The 20,072-nt window shown below is 43.7% G+C and overlaps 1 protein-coding gene across 4 annotated transcripts in view; it reads left to right on the top strand.

The window, feature by feature from the left end:
- The window catches only part of Glt8d2 (glycosyltransferase 8 domain containing 2), a 43,695-nt gene that overhangs the window by 20,564 nt on the left and 3,059 nt on the right, over nucleotides 1-20,072 (top strand). For all 4 annotated transcript variants that reach the window (XM_006514255.4, XM_011243591.3, XM_030245335.1 and 1 more), the window contains 7 exons: nucleotides 1,462-1,505; nucleotides 3,192-3,284; nucleotides 8,766-8,937; nucleotides 11,279-11,396; nucleotides 12,748-12,832; nucleotides 13,937-14,049; nucleotides 18,714-18,880. In XM_006514255.4, the coding sequence (XP_006514318.1) occupies nucleotides 1,481-1,505; nucleotides 3,192-3,284; nucleotides 8,766-8,937; nucleotides 11,279-11,396; nucleotides 12,748-12,832; nucleotides 13,937-14,049; nucleotides 18,714-18,880 (773 nt within the window). In that variant the 5' untranslated portion in view covers nucleotides 1,462-1,480. The remainder of the gene's footprint in view (nucleotides 1-1,461; nucleotides 1,506-3,191; nucleotides 3,285-8,765; nucleotides 8,938-11,278; nucleotides 11,397-12,747; nucleotides 12,833-13,936; nucleotides 14,050-18,713; nucleotides 18,881-20,072) is intronic.

Raw genomic sequence — 20,072 nt, 5'->3', positions numbered from 1 at the left:
CACTCCTTGGCCCTGTGTTCCCCTGTACTGGGGCATATAATCTTCACAAGACCAAGGGCCTCTCCTCCCATTGATGGCCGACTACGCCATCTTCTTCTATATATGCAGACATGAGGTCTGGAGGTACTGGTTAGTTCATGTTGCTGTTCCACCTATAGGGTTGCAGACCCCTTCAGCTCCTTGGGTACTTTCTCTAGCTCCTCCATTGGGGGCCCTGTGTTCAATCCATTAGATGACTGTGAGCATCCACTTCTGTATTTGCCAGGCACTGGCATAGCCTCACAAGAGACAGCTATTTCAGGGTCCTTTCAGCAAAATCTTGCTGGAGTATGCAATAATGTCTGCGTTTGGTGGCTGACTATGGGATGGATCCCCAGGTGGGACAGTCTCTGGATGGTCCATCATTTCATCTCAGCTCCAAACTTTGTCTCTGTAACTCCTTCCACGGGTATTTTGTTCCCCATTCTAATAAAGAGACTTTTTTTAAGTGATGTTTTTATATAGTCCCATTTTCTCTACTAGCCAAGAAAAATAATTGGGCTCCTTTTGGAAAGGGATTGAAACAAACAAAAATAACTGAAATAGAGAAAGGATCATCTATTTGGACTCATTTGTTCAGCCAGAATAATCACTCTTGAAGTAGGCTATACATGTGTGATGTTAGCTCGGTTGTAAACTGAGTGCACTATAGAATTATGTGGGAAATGGGCCTATGGGCATGCCGTGGGATATCTCGATTATGTTAACAGTGGTGGAAAGACCTGCTCTCTGTGGGTGGTACCATTCCCTAGGCTAGGATCTTGGGCTATACAGACAAAGCAAGCTGCATTAAGCGTTCCTCACTCTCTGCTTCCTGATTGTGCGTGTGATGTGACTGTCTGCTTCAAGCTCTTGCTGCCTTGGCTTCCTTGCTGTGATGGGCTATACCCTAGAACTCTGAGCCAAAGGAAATAATTTCTTAAGTTGCTTTTGTCACTGAAAGGTATTTTTTTTTATAGCAACAAGAAACTAAGACAAGAGCTGGAGAGATGGCTCAGTGGTTAAGAGCACAGACTGCTCTTTCAGAGGTCCTGAGTTCAATTCCCAGCAACCACATGGTGGCTCACAGCCATCTGTAATAGGATGAGATGCCTTCTCCTGGGGTGTCTGAAGACAGCTACAGTGTAATCATATACATAAAATAAATCTTTAGGGCTGGAGAGATGGCTCAGCCGTTAAAGGTTAGGCTCACAACCAAAAATATACGAGCTCGGTTCCTAGAACCCATGACTGTCTCTCTAGTCACACAAAAAAAGAAAGAAACTAAGACAACATTTAAGAAATATTTATTTTCTTATCAAAATTCGAGATCCAAACCAGTAATGACTGATACACACTTACCACATACCAGATTTCCAGAGGAGATGCAGTTTTTAATGCATTGATTTGTTTTGAATGACTTTTTTACTCTTCAATCCATAGGTCTTTTTCACCCAGGTGGATGCACATGGCTTTTCTACGGAAAGGTAAGAACTGAACTTAAGAATTACTATGAAGAAAGATGTTTTGGAGGAGTGTTTTGATGATGCTTGCTATGTGTGTGTGTGAGTGTGTATGTGTGTATTTTTGTGAATGTTTATGTGTATGAGTATGTATGTATATATATATATGTATGTGTGTATGTATGTATATGAGTATGTATGTATGTATGTGTGTATGAATATTTATGTATGTGTATAGGTGTGTATACATGTGTATATATATATATATATATATGTATGTATGTATATATGAGTGTGTATGTGAGTGTATATGTATGTTTGTTTGTGTGTGTGTGCTTTTCATATGTCATTTCCTAAGTGATCATTTGTCACTTGAAGATGATTCCTGTGGGATTTTGCTGAGATTTTGGTTAGAAATGGACTTACCATTTTGGTGGTAAATCCATTTCATATATTTTCATGAATCATATATTTTTTAAAACCTGTGATTAGAATTATTTTCTCACTCTAAATAAGTATTTGCATCCATGCCTAAGCATTTGTAAAGGTCTATTTTTATTTGTTTGTTTGTTTATTGGTTTTAGTTGTTTTTTTTTTTAAATACAAACCTAAAAGCGTGAGAGTCAAAAAATAAACTAACATAAGCCAATAATTATCATAATTATCTTTAGAGAAATAGTTTAACTTTTTATTATTTTTATTGGCATCAGAGATGCCCATAGAGGCTCAGGGAAGTTAGGTAACCTGCCTAAGTTTGCAGAGCTAGGCGGTGAGAATGAGGTTTGCGTCTGACCTCATATCCCATCTCCTTCCCTTCCCCATCAGAGTTACAGTGTAGCTCAGGCTGGACTCACTCTGACCCTCTGCTTTGCCTGGTGAGTGGGGCCACAGGCCTGGGTCACATATCTGACTCTCCCAGAGTGTCCCTCACTTCACACTCACGCTTACCCTATGGCAAAGTCACATCTCCCAGTTTTTTGACATTTGTGTGCTTTCTGTGTTCCACATTATTGTAAAGGTCTTCTTTTAGTTCACGTGTGCTTAATATTCATAAGCACATTTTGTAATAGAAAGTTTCTATCCTTTCTGTAAGTGGAAAAAATATCTACCTCCTGCCACAAAAAGAAGTTGATTTGTAAAATGCATATGATCGGAAGAATGTTCAGTTTTGAGTAGCTTGTGTTGCGTGCCTGCAACGCTGAGATCGGAGACTGACTTTTTCACACATGATTTGAATAACTCTGTGAACACAAATGTCCCCAGTCATTTTACCAACAGCCAGGAATGTGTGTTCCGTACTCAAAAACTGCTGCACTGCATCATCCCAAAAGCAAGCATCATAAGCGTGGACCGGAGGGAGGCCGAGACCTAGAAGCATCGTGACCCTTACCTGGAGCCAGGATTTGAGGCACATCCTCCACTGGCATTTGAATTAACAGTGGCTCACAGAAGGCATTCTAGAAATGATGCTGTTTACAAGATGGATGAAATATTCATGCAAGGCAGCCTCCTGGGGTGACTGAGTTTGAGGCCTCGGCCATCAGACTGCCTGGGTTAGCTCTGGGTCATCCTCACACTCTGAGGAGCCCGACCACAGTGCACCAGGTCAACGCATTACTACAGACTGCCCCATGTCCTCTGTCTGGCTGTCCACACTGCCATTCGGGACTTCCCCTCCTGTGCTTTGATATGCTTCCCCTTTCATTTCAGTCAATCAAGTGTTGCTGCTTCTTCTGGTCCTGACACTCTGTGGGATTCTGTACAAGAAAGTTCATAAGGGAGCCGTGCTTAAGGACAAAGCAGGTGAGCAAGTGTGGCGTCTAAGAAGGTGGTTTTTATGGTTTCCACTGGGTTCACAGACTGGGTTCAGTGGCAAATAACAATGTGGTTAACCTCTAAGAGCCAGCCTATAGACTATGTTCCCTAGGGCAGCAATTGGGTAATGCTATGTAATGATTGGTAATGTTCAAACCATAGCACATGTAAAAGTCACATAGAGGGCCTGTTAGAACACACCTGGGCTGAGTGTGTTACACACACTTGTGATCCCAGCACCTGGAGGTTGAGGTAGGAGGATTGTGAGTTTGAGGTTAGCTTGTGCTACATGGTGAGTTATGAGCCTATCTGAGTTACAAAGTGAGACCCTGTCTTAAATGAACAGGGCAAAACCTCATCAGTCGATACTATCCGGGGGGCATCACAGACGGTATGAGCCTGGGGATCAGCGTTTCTCATCCACCCCGAGTTCATGTCCAGACTCTTGGTTTGGGGCCCCGTCCTGAGGGACTGCTGAGCCTCTCCACATTTTGCTGATGAGAACTGCCCTTTCCCTCCTCTTACTGATCCAGTCTATTAGAACAAAAATGGCTCCCAACAGCTCAACATAAAAACTCCTCTTCAGAGGGCTGGGGAAAGGCTCAGTGGTGAAGAGAGTGGTTGCTCTTGCAGAAGACAGACTGGTTCCCAGCACCTAGGGCAAGCTCACAGCAAGCGGCTCACAGCGTTCTCACACTTCCAATAAGCTTACATCAGCAGACCACCTATAGCTCCCTCTGCAAGGGAGCTGATGGCTTCCTGGCATCTCCCGGCACCTGCATCCCTGTGTGCACACACTCACACAGACAGACAGACAGACACACATGTAGACATGCAGACACAGATACACACACAAGCAGACACTCAGGCAGACACACACACACACACACACACACACGACCTTTAGCTGACCCTATGGCCTCATCCTGTGTGAATTCAGTGAGAGAGTACCCTTACTAACCCAATTTACACACGAAAATCAACCCTACAAAAATGAAAAACTGTTAGCATGTTGTTTACCTTTTAAATTAATTTTCATATTAGTCCAAGAGATACCTTCTAATTATGGAAACTATAGAAAAATATTACCTATAGATGTTCTGCCACCAGCAAAGTAGTTAATATTTTAGTGTGTTGGATGTTTTCGTCACAGCTTTTCTTTAACTTTTTAAAACTAATAATAAAATAATTAAAATTAATAATATTTTCCTTAATTTTTAAATTAAATTTAATTTTTTGAAAGAATATTTTACACATTCCAGGCTGGCCTTGGACTTGCTATTTCTCTGATCATGGCCCTGAACTCTTGATCCTTCTGCCTCCATCTCTCAAGCACTAATTAGGCTTATAAGTTTGTGCCACAAAAGTCTGGTTCACATTTCTGTTTTTAAAGCCAAATGCCTGGCTAGAGAGGCGGCTCAGTGGTTAAGAACACTGGCTGCTTTTCCAGAGGACCTCGGCTCAATTCCCAGCAACCAGAAGGCAGCTCACAATTGTCTGTAAATTCAGTTCCAGGGGATCCAACATCCTCACATAGACATACATGTGGGCAAAACACCATTGCACATAAAATAAAAATAAGTAAATCATTAAAGCCAATACCTAGGACCTAGAAACACTAGTGAGTAAAATTGTCTCTGTTCTTACAAAGGCAGTGTTTTATCTGGTTACACATTAAATTATACATACATCATTTAAAATAATTTAAAACATGTGTGTCTGGAGGGAGCTGGAGAGATGGCTCAGTGGTTAAGAGCACTCACTGCTCTTCCAGAGGTCCTGAGTTAAACTCCCAGCAACCACATGGTGGCTCACAACCATCTATAATGGGATCTGATGCCCTCTTCTGGTGTGTCTGAAGAGAGGAACAGTGTGCTCACATACATAAAGTAAATGAATCTTTTTTTTAAAAAAGTGTCTGGGGCTGGAGAGATGGCTCAGTGGTTAAGAGCACTGACTGCTCTTCCAGAAGTCCTGAGTTCAGTTCCCAGCAACCACATGGTGGCTCACAACCATCTGTAAAGTGATATCAGATGCCCTCTTCTGTTATGTCTGAATGCAGCTACAATGTATTTATATACATAAAATAAATAATTCTTTAAAAAAAAATACAGAGTTGACAAGGAGAGATTCCTATATATGCTAAATGGAGAAACAAGTTACTGAAAAGTACGATTGAATTTTGGTTTTAAAATCCTGTATACCTGGGGGCTAGAGAGAAGGCTCAGTGGGTAAGAGTGCTCGCTCCGTGTCTTAGTTACCGTTCTATTGCTGTAAGGAGACATCATAAGCAGAGTACCTTTGGAGAAGAATCATTCAACTGAGGGTTTGTTTACCGTTTCAGAGGCTTAGTTCATGATCATCATGGTGGGCTCACACGGCAGGCAGCTTGGTACTGGAGCTGGAGCCGAGTGCTTACATTTTAGTCTCCTAATGGAGGCAGAGAGAGACTGTGCCTGGTGGAGCTGTGGTGCGCATGGGCGTTCCAATCCTCAAAACCTAGCCCCAGCGACACGCCTCCTCCAGTAAGGCTACACCATCTAATCCTTCCTAAACAGCTTGCCAACTGGAAACCAAACACTCAAATATACAAGCCTATGGGGCCATTCTCGTTCAAGACACCACACTCTGCAAGCACGAGAACCCAAGTTCGCCTCCCCAGCAGCCGTACAAAAAGCCAAATGTGGCTATGGGTACCTGTAACCCAAGTGTTGAAGGGGCAGAGACAGGTGGCGCTCAAGAGCTCTCTGCCCAACAAGTCTCGCCAAAATGGCAAGCCTTCAGTTCAGTGAGAGACCCTGCCCCAAAACAGTAACTTGGAGAGATGTAGAGGAAAACACTGGACACTCCGCTCTGGCCTGTGCATGCATGTAGGAATACATAAACTCTCATGTTCACACACACAAAATAGTTAAGCAAAAATAGTTAAGCTTTCCTAGATCCTTTTCTGTTTTGGCTGGAAGTTTCCCACAAAAATCTTTATTTGTTTTTATTATTTAAATATCATTCATTTAGCCAGACATAGAGGTGCGAACTTTTAATCCTAGCACTCAGGAGTCAGAGACTGACAGATTTCTGTTCCAAGCTTTACCCATGCCTTTCCACTCTCTTATCTCCCTGTCTCTACAAACATCCAGGAGGGCTCTGGACTCTAGGGCCACTCCATGCCGCAGCTCAGCTCTTCACAGGAGATTTTCACCACGTACTTCCAGGGAGCCAGGCTCAGCGGAGTGACTCAACAAGCTCACAGTCTGATGGAAAACCAGGCACAAAAATAGGCTCTGCAGTTGCAGAAACAGGGATAACTGACGAAGGCATCTATTCTGGTGCCAGTCCTTAGGACAGAAGCAGTGGATAGAGACAAGTACTCTGCCGCCTTTGCCCTCGTGGTGCTCCCCAATAGGAATGGACAAATGAACAGTGTAGCTAACGAACCCAGCCACAGCAGGCACCCAGAACCCTGTACGTGTTGGGAAGTTGTCGCAAACTTCCTGCGCGGTGGATGTCAGTACGCAGCTGGGATGGATGGATACGTGAGAGTTAACCACGAAGAGCAGAGAGTGATTCCAGACAGCAGGAGCAGCATGTGTAAAGGCAGATAAGAGAGCGTGCGCCACCTGGTGTTGAGGAAATCACGAGGAGTTTGGTATTGCTGAATACCACCACTCACTGTGGGTGATCCGCACAGCCAAGCCTGTATGTCAGTTAGATCAACTCACGTGGCCGCATGGTGACAGCTTGCCTCTAGAGGAACAATCCGTAAACAAGTTGGGTTTTGTTTTGCTTTTTAAAAGGGCGTGCAGTGAACTCACAACTTGAAAAGTGGGAGCAAGACGATCAGAAACTCAAGGCTGGCCTGGGCTGCATGAGATGCTGTGCCCAAAACACTATTTTCTTTATAAAAAAATAATTCGTGGTCACTTAGTGAATTTGAAAAAAAAAAAAAGAAACGCAAACAAAATTAAAATCACTTATACTTTCCTTCCTTCCTTTCTTTCTTTCTTTTTTTCTTTCTTCTTCTTTTTTAAAGGTTTATTTATATGAGTACACTGTCTCTGTCTTCGGACATACCAGAAGAGGGCATCAGACTCCATTACAGATGGTAGTGAGCCACCATGTGGTTGCTGGGAACTGAACTCAGAACCTCTGGGAGAGCAGTCAGTGTTCCTAACCGCTGAGCCATCTCTCTAGCCTTTATATTTTCACAAATAGACACAGATAAACTTGTGGCTATGTATGTGTCATATTGGACTCAAATACCAGAAAGCATGTATGTATGTTTGTATGTATGTATGTATGTATGTATTCTGCAGGGCCTCACTATGCAGCCCTGGCTGGCCTGGAACTCATTTATTCAGCCCAAGCTGGCCTCAAACTCCAGAGGTCTACTTACTTCTGCCTCCACATGTACCCAGCACACCCAGCTAAGAATTTTATATTATTCCCCTTCAAAGTATATTATGAGATTCTCTCAAGTAAGGAACTAGATCATGAAAAACAATTTCTAGTAGGAGAAACAGAAGTAGATAGAAAAAAAAACCCAAAAAGAAATAGAGAGGCCATTTACAAAATATACCTAGTAATGTGTTTCAGTAAGTGTTTATTGAACATAAACATATCAGCTATAGCTACCTTGGACTTAAGTGAGAGAAGTATTATAAAACTGTCTGCAAAAAGAGGTCAAACATAATAAAAATCAGGTATCCATAGCCTGGTTACTATTCTTCACAATGTAGGTTGCATTCTGGTGCTGAAATATCACTTGGTAGTGACAGTGGTTTTGTCTGTTCTGATGCTAAAGGATGGTCAGTTATTTGATGTAAGCACTGGTCACGCCCTTTCGTTAGTTCCTTCTCTTGCTGTTAACATTTGGGCAACTTGACTAAGGAATGGAGAGCAACAGAAAAACCATAGCAGTACAGCAGACAAGTTCTGACTTGGGGAGTTAAGAGCTGCTGGGCCTGTGAGGCTCTGCCCTTTCTTGTGTGTTTGCCCTGTATGTGTGTGATGCTGTGGACTGGCTTCTGAACAAGAGTCCTGAAATAATAGGGACGCAGACGTTCACCCTGTCTTCCCATAAGAACCTGATCCGAGGATCCCACAGCCCTTCAGATCAATATCACGCGCACACTACGGTTCTGATGTTCTTGGTATCATCACTCTAAGAAGGCTCTCTGCCTCTTAGTATCTCGTCAGCATTCCAGCGGAAGGAGGCAGGCATTTAGCATTAGTCTGACCTGCAGATTCTGTAGGTGCACGAATAACTTAGAAGAACATCCCATTTGTCCAACTTGATCACATTTTGCAGCAAGGGAATCTTGGGGAAAGAAGTTTTAGTGGTTGGCATAAGGAAGGAGGAGAGACTGCATGTGAGGGCAACAGTCTTCCCCTGCACTGTGGACTAGGAGTTAGAAACTGCTCTCCCGGGAAGTTCCTTGTGCTCTGAGTCATCGATTTCAATCATTCCAGACGTTGATTCCGAGTCCCCCGAGGACATGGAAGAAGAGATTCCAGTGGTGATCTGTGCAGCAGCAGGGAGAATGGGTGCAGCCATGGCAGCCATCAACAGCATTTACAGCAACACCGATGCTAACCTTGTGTTCTACGTAGTGGGGCTACGGAGCACTCTGCCTCGAATACGGTAGTTTCTATAATATGTTTTTTGAAGGTTCTATTTTCTTCTAATCTTTTTTTCTTTAGATAGCCATCCCTCTTCCTCTTCCTCCTCTTCCTTTTCTCTTCTTCCTTCCTCCTCTTCTTTTTGTTCTTGTTCCTCCTCCTCCTCTTCTTCCTCTATTTTCTTTCTTTTAAAAATTATTTTATGAATACACTGTAGCTGCTTTCTAACACACCAGATGAGAGAGCATTAGATCCTATTATAGATTGATATGAACCACTATGTGTTTGCTGGGAATTGAACTCAGAACCCCTGGAAGAGCAGTCAGTGCTCTTAACCACTGAGCCATCTTTCTAGCACCCCCTCTATTTTCTTAATGGATTGTTATTATTTCTTAAGCATCCTCACTAACTGTATTTTGGGGAGAGGTGCTAGAGACTTAATCCACGCTTCCACAGAGATTAAGCACATGCTCTCCCATTGAACCAAGCGTGACCTGTGATATTTGAACTACAAACTTACAGTAATTAAAATCTGTAGATCATATTATAATTTGGAGCTGGTTTTTTCTATAACATGTCATACTAAAAAATGAATAGGAGTTAGAGTAAAAGGAAAACAACTGAAAAATCAAAATTTAAATGTGTTTTAGAAATACAGGATAGCTGTGTGATCTTGGTCTGGACAGTACCTCCCTGAGCCCAGGAATTAGGAGGGGAAAAAAAAAGCTGATGGACTTGCCAGTGTAACACAAGAACTTCTGGATAATGAAGAACAGCGAATGGAATTAGCTCTAAAATAGATTAGTAAGAAGAATGGCTTATAATGAAGAACTGTTGCAAACATTTTAAAAAAACGTAAGCCTCGTAGGAAAATGAATATAAAATATGAATGGACACTAAGGCCCAGGATTCCATCCACAGCTCTGTAAAAATAGCACCACCAAGAGCCAGCACCTGTACTCCTGAACAAGCTGGGGAAGAAAGGTTGCAAATTAGAGAGCAGACTAGGCTTCGTGGTGAGACCTTATCCCAAATAAACAAACTAGTCAAATAACCAACCAACTAACTGGCCAACTAACTAACCAGCCAACTAACTAACCAGCTGTCATGGTTTGTATATTCTTGGACCAGGGAGTGGCCTCATTTGTAGGTGTGGCCTTGTTGGAATAGGTGTGACCTGGTTGGAGTACGTGTGTTACTGTGGGTGTGGGCATAAGATCCTCACCCTAGTTGCCTGGAAGTCAGTCTTCCACTAGCAGCCTTTGGGTGGAGATGTAGAACTCTCAGCTCTGCCTGTGCCATGCCTGCCTGGATGCTGCCATGCACCTTGATGATAATGGACTGAACCTCTGAACCTGTAAGCCAGCCCCAGTTAAATGTTTTTTATAAGACTTGCCTTGGTCATGGTGTCTGTTCACAACAGTAAAACCCTAACTAAGACACCAGCCAAGTAATCAACCAGCCAACTAATCAATCGACCCAGTCAAAAGAGAATAGATCACACAATTCATAGCAATACAGTCAACAAAGTGGGTGTCTTTAGTTCTAGCTGGTTTCTCCTCCCCCAGTGTTTAAATATTTTGAAACCTGTTCTCATTGAGCCAAAATATAAAAGCAGAAGGTATGAACCCACAGTCCATCTCTGTAGATAGCCACAAGCAAACATACTTCTGTGGCAACTACCACATTCCCCCAAGCAATAGTAAGAGCTCTGCCACCAAGCTACCTACCCCTAGCCCTTTCCTGCCAATTTGCAATCAGCTGCAAATGTTGCCATCTGTGGCTTGAGTGGCCCGCCAACTTTGGAGACGATTTCTACCAGGAATGTCATAATGAATCAGATGAAAGATAGACACCCTGTGAGACTGAGTGCTGAAGGGGAGAGGGTGGTGGAGGAAGAAAGACAGGCTGAAGGGGGGAGGAGGAGGGGTGAGAGACAGAGGGGGAGGGAACGGAAGACTGTCAGAGGCTGGGCACACAAACACACACACACACACCCGCCACAGTGTCTCAGCAGTAGCATGTGGCAGTTGGTCTGGTGAGTGCAGCTGCTACTTGCCGAGAAAGGACCCCATCTTGTTGTTCTAGTTTCCTGTGGATTTTTGGATGTAGGACTCAACTCAGTTATTACTACCTTGTTCATTTCCTTTGCAGAATGAGTTATGAGATTGAGGGTGGGGAGGAGGAGATATTGGAAGTGAGGCCAGATGGCGAAGCAATCAGAAGGCTTTATAACGTGGAAACGATGCCTACATATACTTAACTGTAACTTTCCCGGAGCAGACGAGCCCCGGGAAGGATATGCAGATTAAATTCAGGAAAGATTCGAAACGTGTACCTGAAGTTTTCTGTTATCTCTTTAGAAAATGGATCGAACATTCTAAACTGAGAGAAATAAACTTCAAAATTGTGGAGTTCAATCCTACAGTCCTCAAGGGGAAGATTAGACCAGACTCATCGAGGCCTGAGCTGCTCCAGCCCGTGAGTATACAAGTCATGCACACAGTGGGGACAGTAGGGACAGTCCTGCATCCACATTCCCTGTAGAGCTCTAGCCATCTGATGTGCACATAGGATATTTCAGTCCCAAGTGTGCTAGATCTCCATGAAGCTCTGCTTATTTTTAACTCAGCAGCCACCTGCTCCAGGAAAGCTAGGGTTTATATAAGCATAATGAAGCTACTGAAAAGAATCGAGGCATAAAAATGGAGACTACGTATGTGTGCGTGAAGGAGGGCTACAGTTGGGAGCTGGAGGTAGGCGGAGTCGTGAGGTCAGCAAAATCATCCAAAACACCTCTGCTCTTGTAACTTCTTTGCTTAATCGTTGGTTAGCTCTGATTCTTCCGGAAGCCAAGGAAAGCCAGCAGCACGACAGCTATGTGCCTTGGTGTTGGCCACATGTTTGAGGAGAAGCCAGTCCTTTTCCTAGTGCTAGGGGTCATTTTTCTTGCAAGAGTGCCCACACATATGAAGTGTCCTTCATAAAGAACAGTTGTGTGTGTGTGTGTTATATGCTTATGTGTCAGTGAGCCCAAGCAAGCCTTTCTCCAGTGTCCCCCTAGTTCCTCACCCCTCCTTCCAGTCCCAACTTGTCATCCCCAGCACTGGGGGTTCAGATAAGTGTGCTTCACTCATCTGTTCATGTAGGTACTGGGGATTCGAACTCAGTTCCTCATGTTTACCCGCTGAACCATCTTTTCAGTCCAAGAGCAGTTCCTAATGGCAATTTTGTAGAGACTAGCCACCTGCTATATGCAGTTTATTTAAATCCTTCCTTTCTAATTAGCTTCTAAAGCCTCTGTCTGTGACACCACTCTTTCCTAATCTCAGTCACTTACTGTCAGTTGCTTATGATAATTGAACACCACTAATGAAAACCCTACAAACTCGTGTTGCTCTGACTGTTTTCTGGAACAAGAAGTTAAAGACTGGGCTTGTTGCTGGTGTGTGTGTGTGTGTGTGTGTGTGTGTGTGTGTGTGTATTAAAGCTATGAATTATCTAACTGATGAAAGGTAGAGAAAGCTGGAAGTCTGTACCCTAAAAGACTGACTAGGAAGTTTTGAGGACATCGCATCCTTGAATGGGATGTGGGCACTGCTTCAGTGAGTGGGGGCCTGGATGAAGGAGAGATTCTCTGGGCCAGCCTGGTTTCATCCCCTGAGACTAGAGGATCAGGTACTAAGAAGCCAGGTGGGGCTTTGCTTTATTTAGCCTATTCCTATACCATTCCACTCATGGGGCTAAACAGGCATGGTCAAAGCTTACTTGCAAGTGTGGTGTAACCTTCAGCGATTTGCCCTTTCCTACCACGGTCTCTCTGTCTTCACAGCTGAACTTTGTTCGGTTTTATCTCCCTCTGCTTGTCCACCAGCATGAGAAAGTCATCTATTTGGATGATGATGTTATCGTACAAGGTATGCTCACTGACTGCAGACAATCATGGAAGGGCGCAGCTGCCAAACAGAACGACTTATCTTTTCTCTTCATTTCCCATGTAACTAGCTACCTAGTGACTTCAAACACTTTATATAAAGCGAATACAGCATTGTTGTAAAACTAAGCATATTTTGAGATCGGGCAGTGGTGGTGTTCGGGAGGCAGAGGCAGATGGATCTTTGAGTTCAAGGCCAGTGTGGCTACAAAGCGAGTTCCAGGACATTTAGGGCTACACAGAGAAACCCTACCTTAAAACCAAAGACCAAACCAAACCAAACCAACCAAACAAACAAAAACTGGGCATATTTTGAAAGCAGGGTTTGATACTTCTCTGGATAATCTAGTGGCTTCTGAAGGCCCCTCTCTGATTGCCAAGTCTGCAGTAATTTCCTTGGTAGCATCTCTGCATTCCTAAAACATGCAGAGGTAAGGCATCACTGAGAGCACTTGGGTGTGTGTGTGTGTGTGTGTGTTGTGTTCTCAGACCTGATCAACACCCATCTGAATGTTTCAAGTGGCTCCCTCGATAAACTTGAGTGAGCTGGTTTTTGCTTTTTTTTTTTTTTTTTGGCAAGGTTTCTCTGTGTAGCCCTGGTTGTTCTGGAACTCTTGTTTTTGTTTTTTCAAGACAGGGTTTCTCTGTGTAGTCCTGTTTGTCCTGGAACTCACTCTGTAGATCAGGCTGGCCTTGAACTCATAAATCTGCCTGCCTCTCTCCCAAGTGCTGGGATTAAAGGTGTGTGCACCACTGCCCAGCTCCTTTTTTTTTTTTTTTAAAGTGATTTATTTAACTTTATTTTATGTGCACTGGTATGAAGATGTCAGATCCCTTGGAACTGGAGGTACAGACAGTTGTGAGCTACCATGTGGGTGCTGGGAATTGAACCTGGGTCCTCTGGAAGAGCAGACAGTACTCTTAAACCACTGAGCCATCTCTCCAGCTGAAATGTTCTTAGGAACACTGCAATGCCATGGGAAAATAGGAGCCTTGCACCTTTGCTCTACTGAAGTTAGGAATTAAGGGATGGTTCTGTCTAGTCCTGAGATACTTGTGTTCTATCTGCTGATACTTCCAAATGCAGGCGATATCCAGGAGCTGTATGACACCACCTTGGCTCTGGGCCATGCAGCGGCCTTTTCAGACGACTGTGACTTACCCTCTGCTCAAGACATCCACCGACTTGTGGGACTACAGGTGGGCATGCCATCATAGAATCACACTTTTATCCTTTTTCTCTGGCCCTTTGTCCAAATTATCATGATCCACCCATCCAAAGCCAGTGGGAACTACCAGGAGATGGGGACGGTATGGGGGTTCCATTTTCTCACCCTCTCAGGACAATTTCTGTAACCCCGTGGAGTCTCGCTTTTCTAATCTGCAGCATGGCACAGACGCTGTCTACTCTTCTGTGTTTGTGAGATACAATGGGATGCTGTGAGATGTCCAATGTGTAGAGAATGCTCTAAAGGGGTAGCTGTAACACTACTCATCACCACAGGCTAGGAGGGGTTTGGTTCCCAGTACATTGAGACTCACATCTTAATGTAACTCCAGTTCCAGGGGAACCAATGCCCTCTTCTAGTTTCCTTGGGCACCAGGCACACACACAGTGATAGAACCTAGTGGGGAAACCCCCACTCAATTCCCGATTCAGCGTGCACCCAAAGAATCATGAATAGACCACCCTGATGTAATTACATGAGGTAGTTTAATGACGGAGCTCCAGACCGACATGCATCCCACACAGGAGATAACAGATGTCGGCCACAAGGCTCAAAAGCTAGGGGTTTTTATGGGGTAAGGGGCTTAGGGGTGTGGAATTCAGCATAGCAACACACTATTGGCTTATTCAAACATCAGCAGAAAAATTACATGTACGTGTAGGGTGTCAGAGTTCTGTGAGTTGTTGACTCAGTTAAGGTAGCCCTGTTATGTCCTCACATTCCTCTTTATCTTATGGTCAAGCTATTCCCAGGAATGTTTTAACTACGGGGCATACCCGGGTTTGTTTTTCTTTATTCTCAGCCCCAGGCAACCTCTAGGTTCACAAACAACCAGCAATTTCTGAGTACTTTATATGACTTACAGGTCTTGAAATTTCATCTTTCTTTCAACAGTACATATACACACATGCAGGCAAAACACTCATGCATGCATGCATGCAAGATAAAATGAAATTGTTCTAAAAGGGGGAATAAGTAGCACTTTGTGGGCAGCAATGGGAAGACCACACTAGGTGCTGAAGCTAGCTGGTGTCAGGAAGTATTTTGAAGTTGGGACAACAGGATTTATCCACAAATTTGGATGGGGAGGAGCTAAGGATGGCTTAATGATTGTGCTTCTGCTTAAATAACAAGGATACAGATGCTATCTACTGAAACAGGATTGGCAGGGAGCCAACTTTTAAGATAGGACTCCATACAATCTGCCTGTTGGAGCTGCTTGCTTTTTATTGGATATTTTCTTTGTTTACATTTCAAATGTTTCCCCCTTTCCAGGTCTCCCCTTAGGAAATCCCCTATCACATCCCCCTCCCCCTGCCTCTATGAGGGTGCTCAGCCACCCACCCACCACTCCTGTCTTTCTGCCCTGGCATTCCTCTACACTGGGACATTGAACACTCTCAGGCCCAAGGACCTCTCCTCCCACTGATGTCCAACAAGGCCATCCTCTGCCACATACTTGGCCAAAGCCACAGGTCCCTCCATGTGTACTCTTTGGTTGGTGGTCCAGTCCCTAGGAGCTCTGGGGGATCTGGCTGGTTGACACTGTTGCTCCCTCCATAGGGCTGCAAACCTCCTCAGCTCCTTCAGCCCCTTCTCCAGCTCCTCCATCAGGGACCCTGCGCTCAGTTCAATGGTTGGTTATGCGTTTCCACTTCTGTATTTATCAGGCTCTGGCAGAGCCTCTCAGGAGACAGCCATATCAAGTTCATGTCAGCTAGCACCTCTCCAGCAACCTCCTTGGCATCCACAACAGCGTCCTTTAGTGACTGTATATGGGATGGATCCCCAGGTGCGGCAGACTCAGGATGGCCTTTCCTCATTCTCTGCTCCACATTTTGTCTCCATATTTCCTCTTGTGAATATTTTTCCCACCCTTCTAAGAAGCAGTGAAGCACACACACTTTGGTCTTCCTTCTTGTTGGGCTTCATATGGTCTGTGAATTGTATCTTGAGTATTCCAAACTTTTGGGCTAATATCCACTTATCAGTGAGTATATACCATGTGTGTTATTTTGTGGCTGAGTTACCTCACTCAGGATATTTCCAAATTCCATCCCTTTGCCTAAGAATTTCATGAATTCATTGTTTTTAATAGCTGAGTAGTATTCCATTGTGTAAATATAACAAATTTCCTGTATCCATTCCTCTGTTGAGGGACATCTGGTTTGTTTCCAGCTTCTGGCTATTATAAATATGGCTGCTATAAACAAAGTGGTCCATATGTCCTTATTTCATGTGGAAGCATCTTCTGGGTATATGCCCAGGAGTGGTATGGCTTGGTCCTCAGGTAGTACTATGTCTAATTTTCTGAGGAACCGCCAGACTGATTTCCAGAGTAGTTATACCAGCCTACAACAATCCCACCAGCAATGGAGGAGTGTTCCTCTTTCTCCAGATCCTCGCCAGCATCTGCTGTCACCTGAGTTTTTGATCTTAGCCATGCTGTCTGATGTGAGGTAGAATCTTTGTTGTTTTGATTTGCATCTTCCTGATGACTAAGGATGTTGAACATCTCTTTAGGTGTTTCTCGGCTATTTGAGTTTCCTCAGTTGAGAATTCTGTTTAGCTCTGTTCCCTCTTTTCTTTTCTCTTCTCTTCTCTTCTCTTCTCTTCTCTTCTCTTCTCTTCTCTTCTCTTCTCTTCTCTTCTCTTCTTTTCTTTTCTTTTTTTCCCTTTCTTCCTTCCTTCCTTCCTTCCTTCCTTCCTTCCTTCCTTCCTTCCTTCCTTTCTTTCTTTCTTTCTTTCTTTCTTTCTTTCTTTCTTTCTTTCTTTCTTTCTTTCTTTCTTTCTTTCCCTTCCTTCCTTCCTTCCTTCCTTCCTTCCTTCCTTCCTTCCTTCCTTCCTTCCTTCCTCCCTCCCTCCCTCCCTCCCTCCCTCCCTCCCTCCCTCTCTCTCTCTCTTTCTTTCTTTCTTTTTTTTGACACAGGGTTTCTCTGTATAGCTCTGGCTGTCCTGGAACTCACTCTAGACCAGGCTGTCTCAAACTCAGAAATCCACGTGCCTCTGCCTCCCAAGTGCTGGGATTAAAGGCATGCGCCACCACTGCCCAGCTATTCCCTATTTTTCAATAGGGTTATTGGGTTCTCTGGAGTCTAACTTCTTGAGTTCTTTGTATATATTGGATATTAGCCCTCTATCAGATGTAGGATTGGTAAAGATTTTTTTCCCAATCTGTAGGTTGCCGTTTTGTCCTATTGACAATGTCCTTTGTATTACAGAAGCTTTGTAATTTTATGAGGTCTCATTTGTCAATTCTTGATCTTAGAGCATAAGCCATTGATGTTCTGTTCAGGAACTGTCCCCCTGTGCCCATGTGTTCTAGACTTTTCCCCACTTTCTTTTCTGTTAGGTTCAGTGTATCTGGTTTTATGTGGAGGTCCTTGATCCACTTGAACTTGAGCTTTGTACAGGGAGGTAAGAATGGATCAATTCGCATTCTTCTACATGTTGACTGCCAGTTGTGCCAGCACCGTTTGTTGAAAATGCTGTCTTTTTTCCACTGGATAGTTTTAGCTCCTTTGTCAAAGATCAAGTGACCATAGGTGTGTGGGTTCATTTCTGGGTCTTCAATTCTATTTCATTGTTCTACTTGCTTGTCACTGAACCGATACCAAGCAGTTTTTAACACAATTGCTTTGTAGTACAGCTTAAGGTCAGGCATGGTGATTTCCCCAGAAGTTCTTTTATTGTTGAGAATAGTTTTCACTACCCTGGGTTTTTTGTTTGTTTGTTTTGTTTTTGTTTTTTGTTATTCCAAATGAATTTGAGAATTGCTCTAACTCTATGATTGCATTGAATCTGTAGATTGCTTTTGGCAAGACGGCCATTTTTACTATATTAATCCTGCCAATCCATAAATGTGGGAGATCTTTCCATCTTCTGAGGTCTTCTTTGATTTCTTTCTTCAGAGACTTGACATTCTTGTCGTACAGGTCTTTCACTTGTTTGGTTAGAGTCACACCAAGGTATTTTATATTATTTGTGACTACTGTGAAGGGTGTCATTTCCCTAATTTCTTTCTCAGCCCATTATACTGTTGGACCTGCTTAAGCATCAAGAAGGCAGATGTGGCAGTTAGAAGGCTAGAGAGGTCAGAGCTGTCACACAGATGGAATGTAGGGCCCTGAAGCAGAAAGGTTGTCAGTGGAGTCAGACAAGCAAGTAGCAGGTGCTGGGACTGAGCAGGGCACCCAGCATTCAGAAGCTGGAAAGGAGGTAAAGCCAGCAATGGAGAGTGAGATAGCTCTGTGGGTAAAAGCACTTGTCCTGGAAGTCTGACTTGAACCCAAGATAAAAGTTGTCCTTTGCTTTCTACACACACACACACACACACACACACACACACACACACACACACCTTTAAACATATGCTGGGCATGGTGGCACATGTCTTTAATTCCAGCACTGGAAATGCAGCGGCAGATCTCTGTAAATTTGAGGCCAGCATGGTCTACATAGTGAGTTCCAGGATGATCAGAGCTACAAAGTGAGACCCTGTTCACACAACAAAACCCACCAAAGGAAGGCAGAAAGCTGCCAGTGGGCAGTAGGAAGCTCAGAGATAGTGTACAAAAGCTTCAAGAATGTAAACCATTTTCCCTAAACAGAAGATTCCACCCTGTTCTTTTGCAGAACACATACATGGGCTATCTGGACTACCGGAAGAAGACCATAAAGGACCTTGGCATCAGCCCCAGCACCTGCTCATTCAATCCTGGTGTGATTGTTGCCAACATGACTGAATGGAAACACCAGCGCATCACCAAACAGCTGGAAAAGTGGATGCAGAAGAATGTGGAGTATGTGGACAGGTTTCTCTGCCACCATTGCTCCCAGCTGGGACCAAGTGGCTCGGCTCATCTTTGTGTGGCTCAGGAATTAACACAAAACAAAACAGGACACCTGAGGTCAGATTCTCACAGAATCTGTCAACCAAGGAGCATGGGGACGATCTGTCCCCAGGTGACAGAAGTCTGAGAAATTGCCCTTTCTTCTTCCCAACAAGCTGCTTAATAATGTGGCTTGAATCTTTTCCACTGGGGGTGGGGGGGCAAACTTCATTTATCTTAGCTGAGTTTCTTTTACTGGACTGCTTTTTTGTGAAGGTCTCACTATGTAGCCCTCATCTACAGGCCTGGGCCTCACTAAGAAACCAGGCTGGCTTTTGTCTCTGATATGCTGGGATCCAAGATGTGTACCATCACACCTGGCCACAGACCTACTTTTAAGGCTAATTTCATAGAGCCAGCATTTTAAAAAATACTTTTCTTTGATGCTTATTTTCTCTCTGTGTGTGTGCATGTGTTTGCACATGTGTGTATGGGTGGGTGCACAAGTATGTGTGAATAACTTCAGGGTTCATCCTCACCAGCACAGTTCAGCTCTTTTTGAAACAGGATCTCTTGCTGGCCCAGAGCTCAGCAATTAGCCCAGGCACTGGCCATTCTGTCTCCACCTTTCTCGTGCAGGGATTCCAAGCATAGAGTTTTCACACGGGTTCCGGGGCTAGATCCACCAAGTACTTTACTGAGTGAGTTTTCTCCCCAGAACTTGCATTAAAAGTGACTTTTAATTTAAAATTTAAGAATTTTAGTTATCAAATTTTTAGAATAGAGCAACAAAAAGTTTACTAAGACAACCACTACCACATCATCGTCTTTCCTATCAGTCTTTATTATTTTTATATTTATAATATTTATAGTATCTAAAATATTTATATTAAAATTTAAAATATCTTATATATTTTAAAATTATTCATTATAGTTCCCCCATTTAAAAACAACTAATTTTAATTCTATGCATATGGTGTTCTGCTTCCTCCATGTATGTCTGCACCACATGCATGCCTCTGCCTGCTACCCTTGGAGGCCAGAGAGAGTGCTGGAAGTCTTGGAACCGGAGTCACAAACAGTTGAGAGTCAACATCTGGATGCTGGGGGTCCTCTGTAAGAGTCCCGAAGGTGCTCTTAACTGTTGGGCCATCTCTCCAGC

Source organism: Mus musculus, chromosome 10 (assembly GCF_000001635.26).
Source record: "Mus musculus strain C57BL/6J chromosome 10, GRCm38.p6 C57BL/6J".
Lineage (NCBI taxonomy): Eukaryota > Metazoa > Chordata > Mammalia > Rodentia > Muridae > Mus > Mus musculus.
The sequence above is the reverse complement of the archived record's forward strand: the minus strand, read 5'-3'. Positions and strand labels throughout refer to the sequence as shown.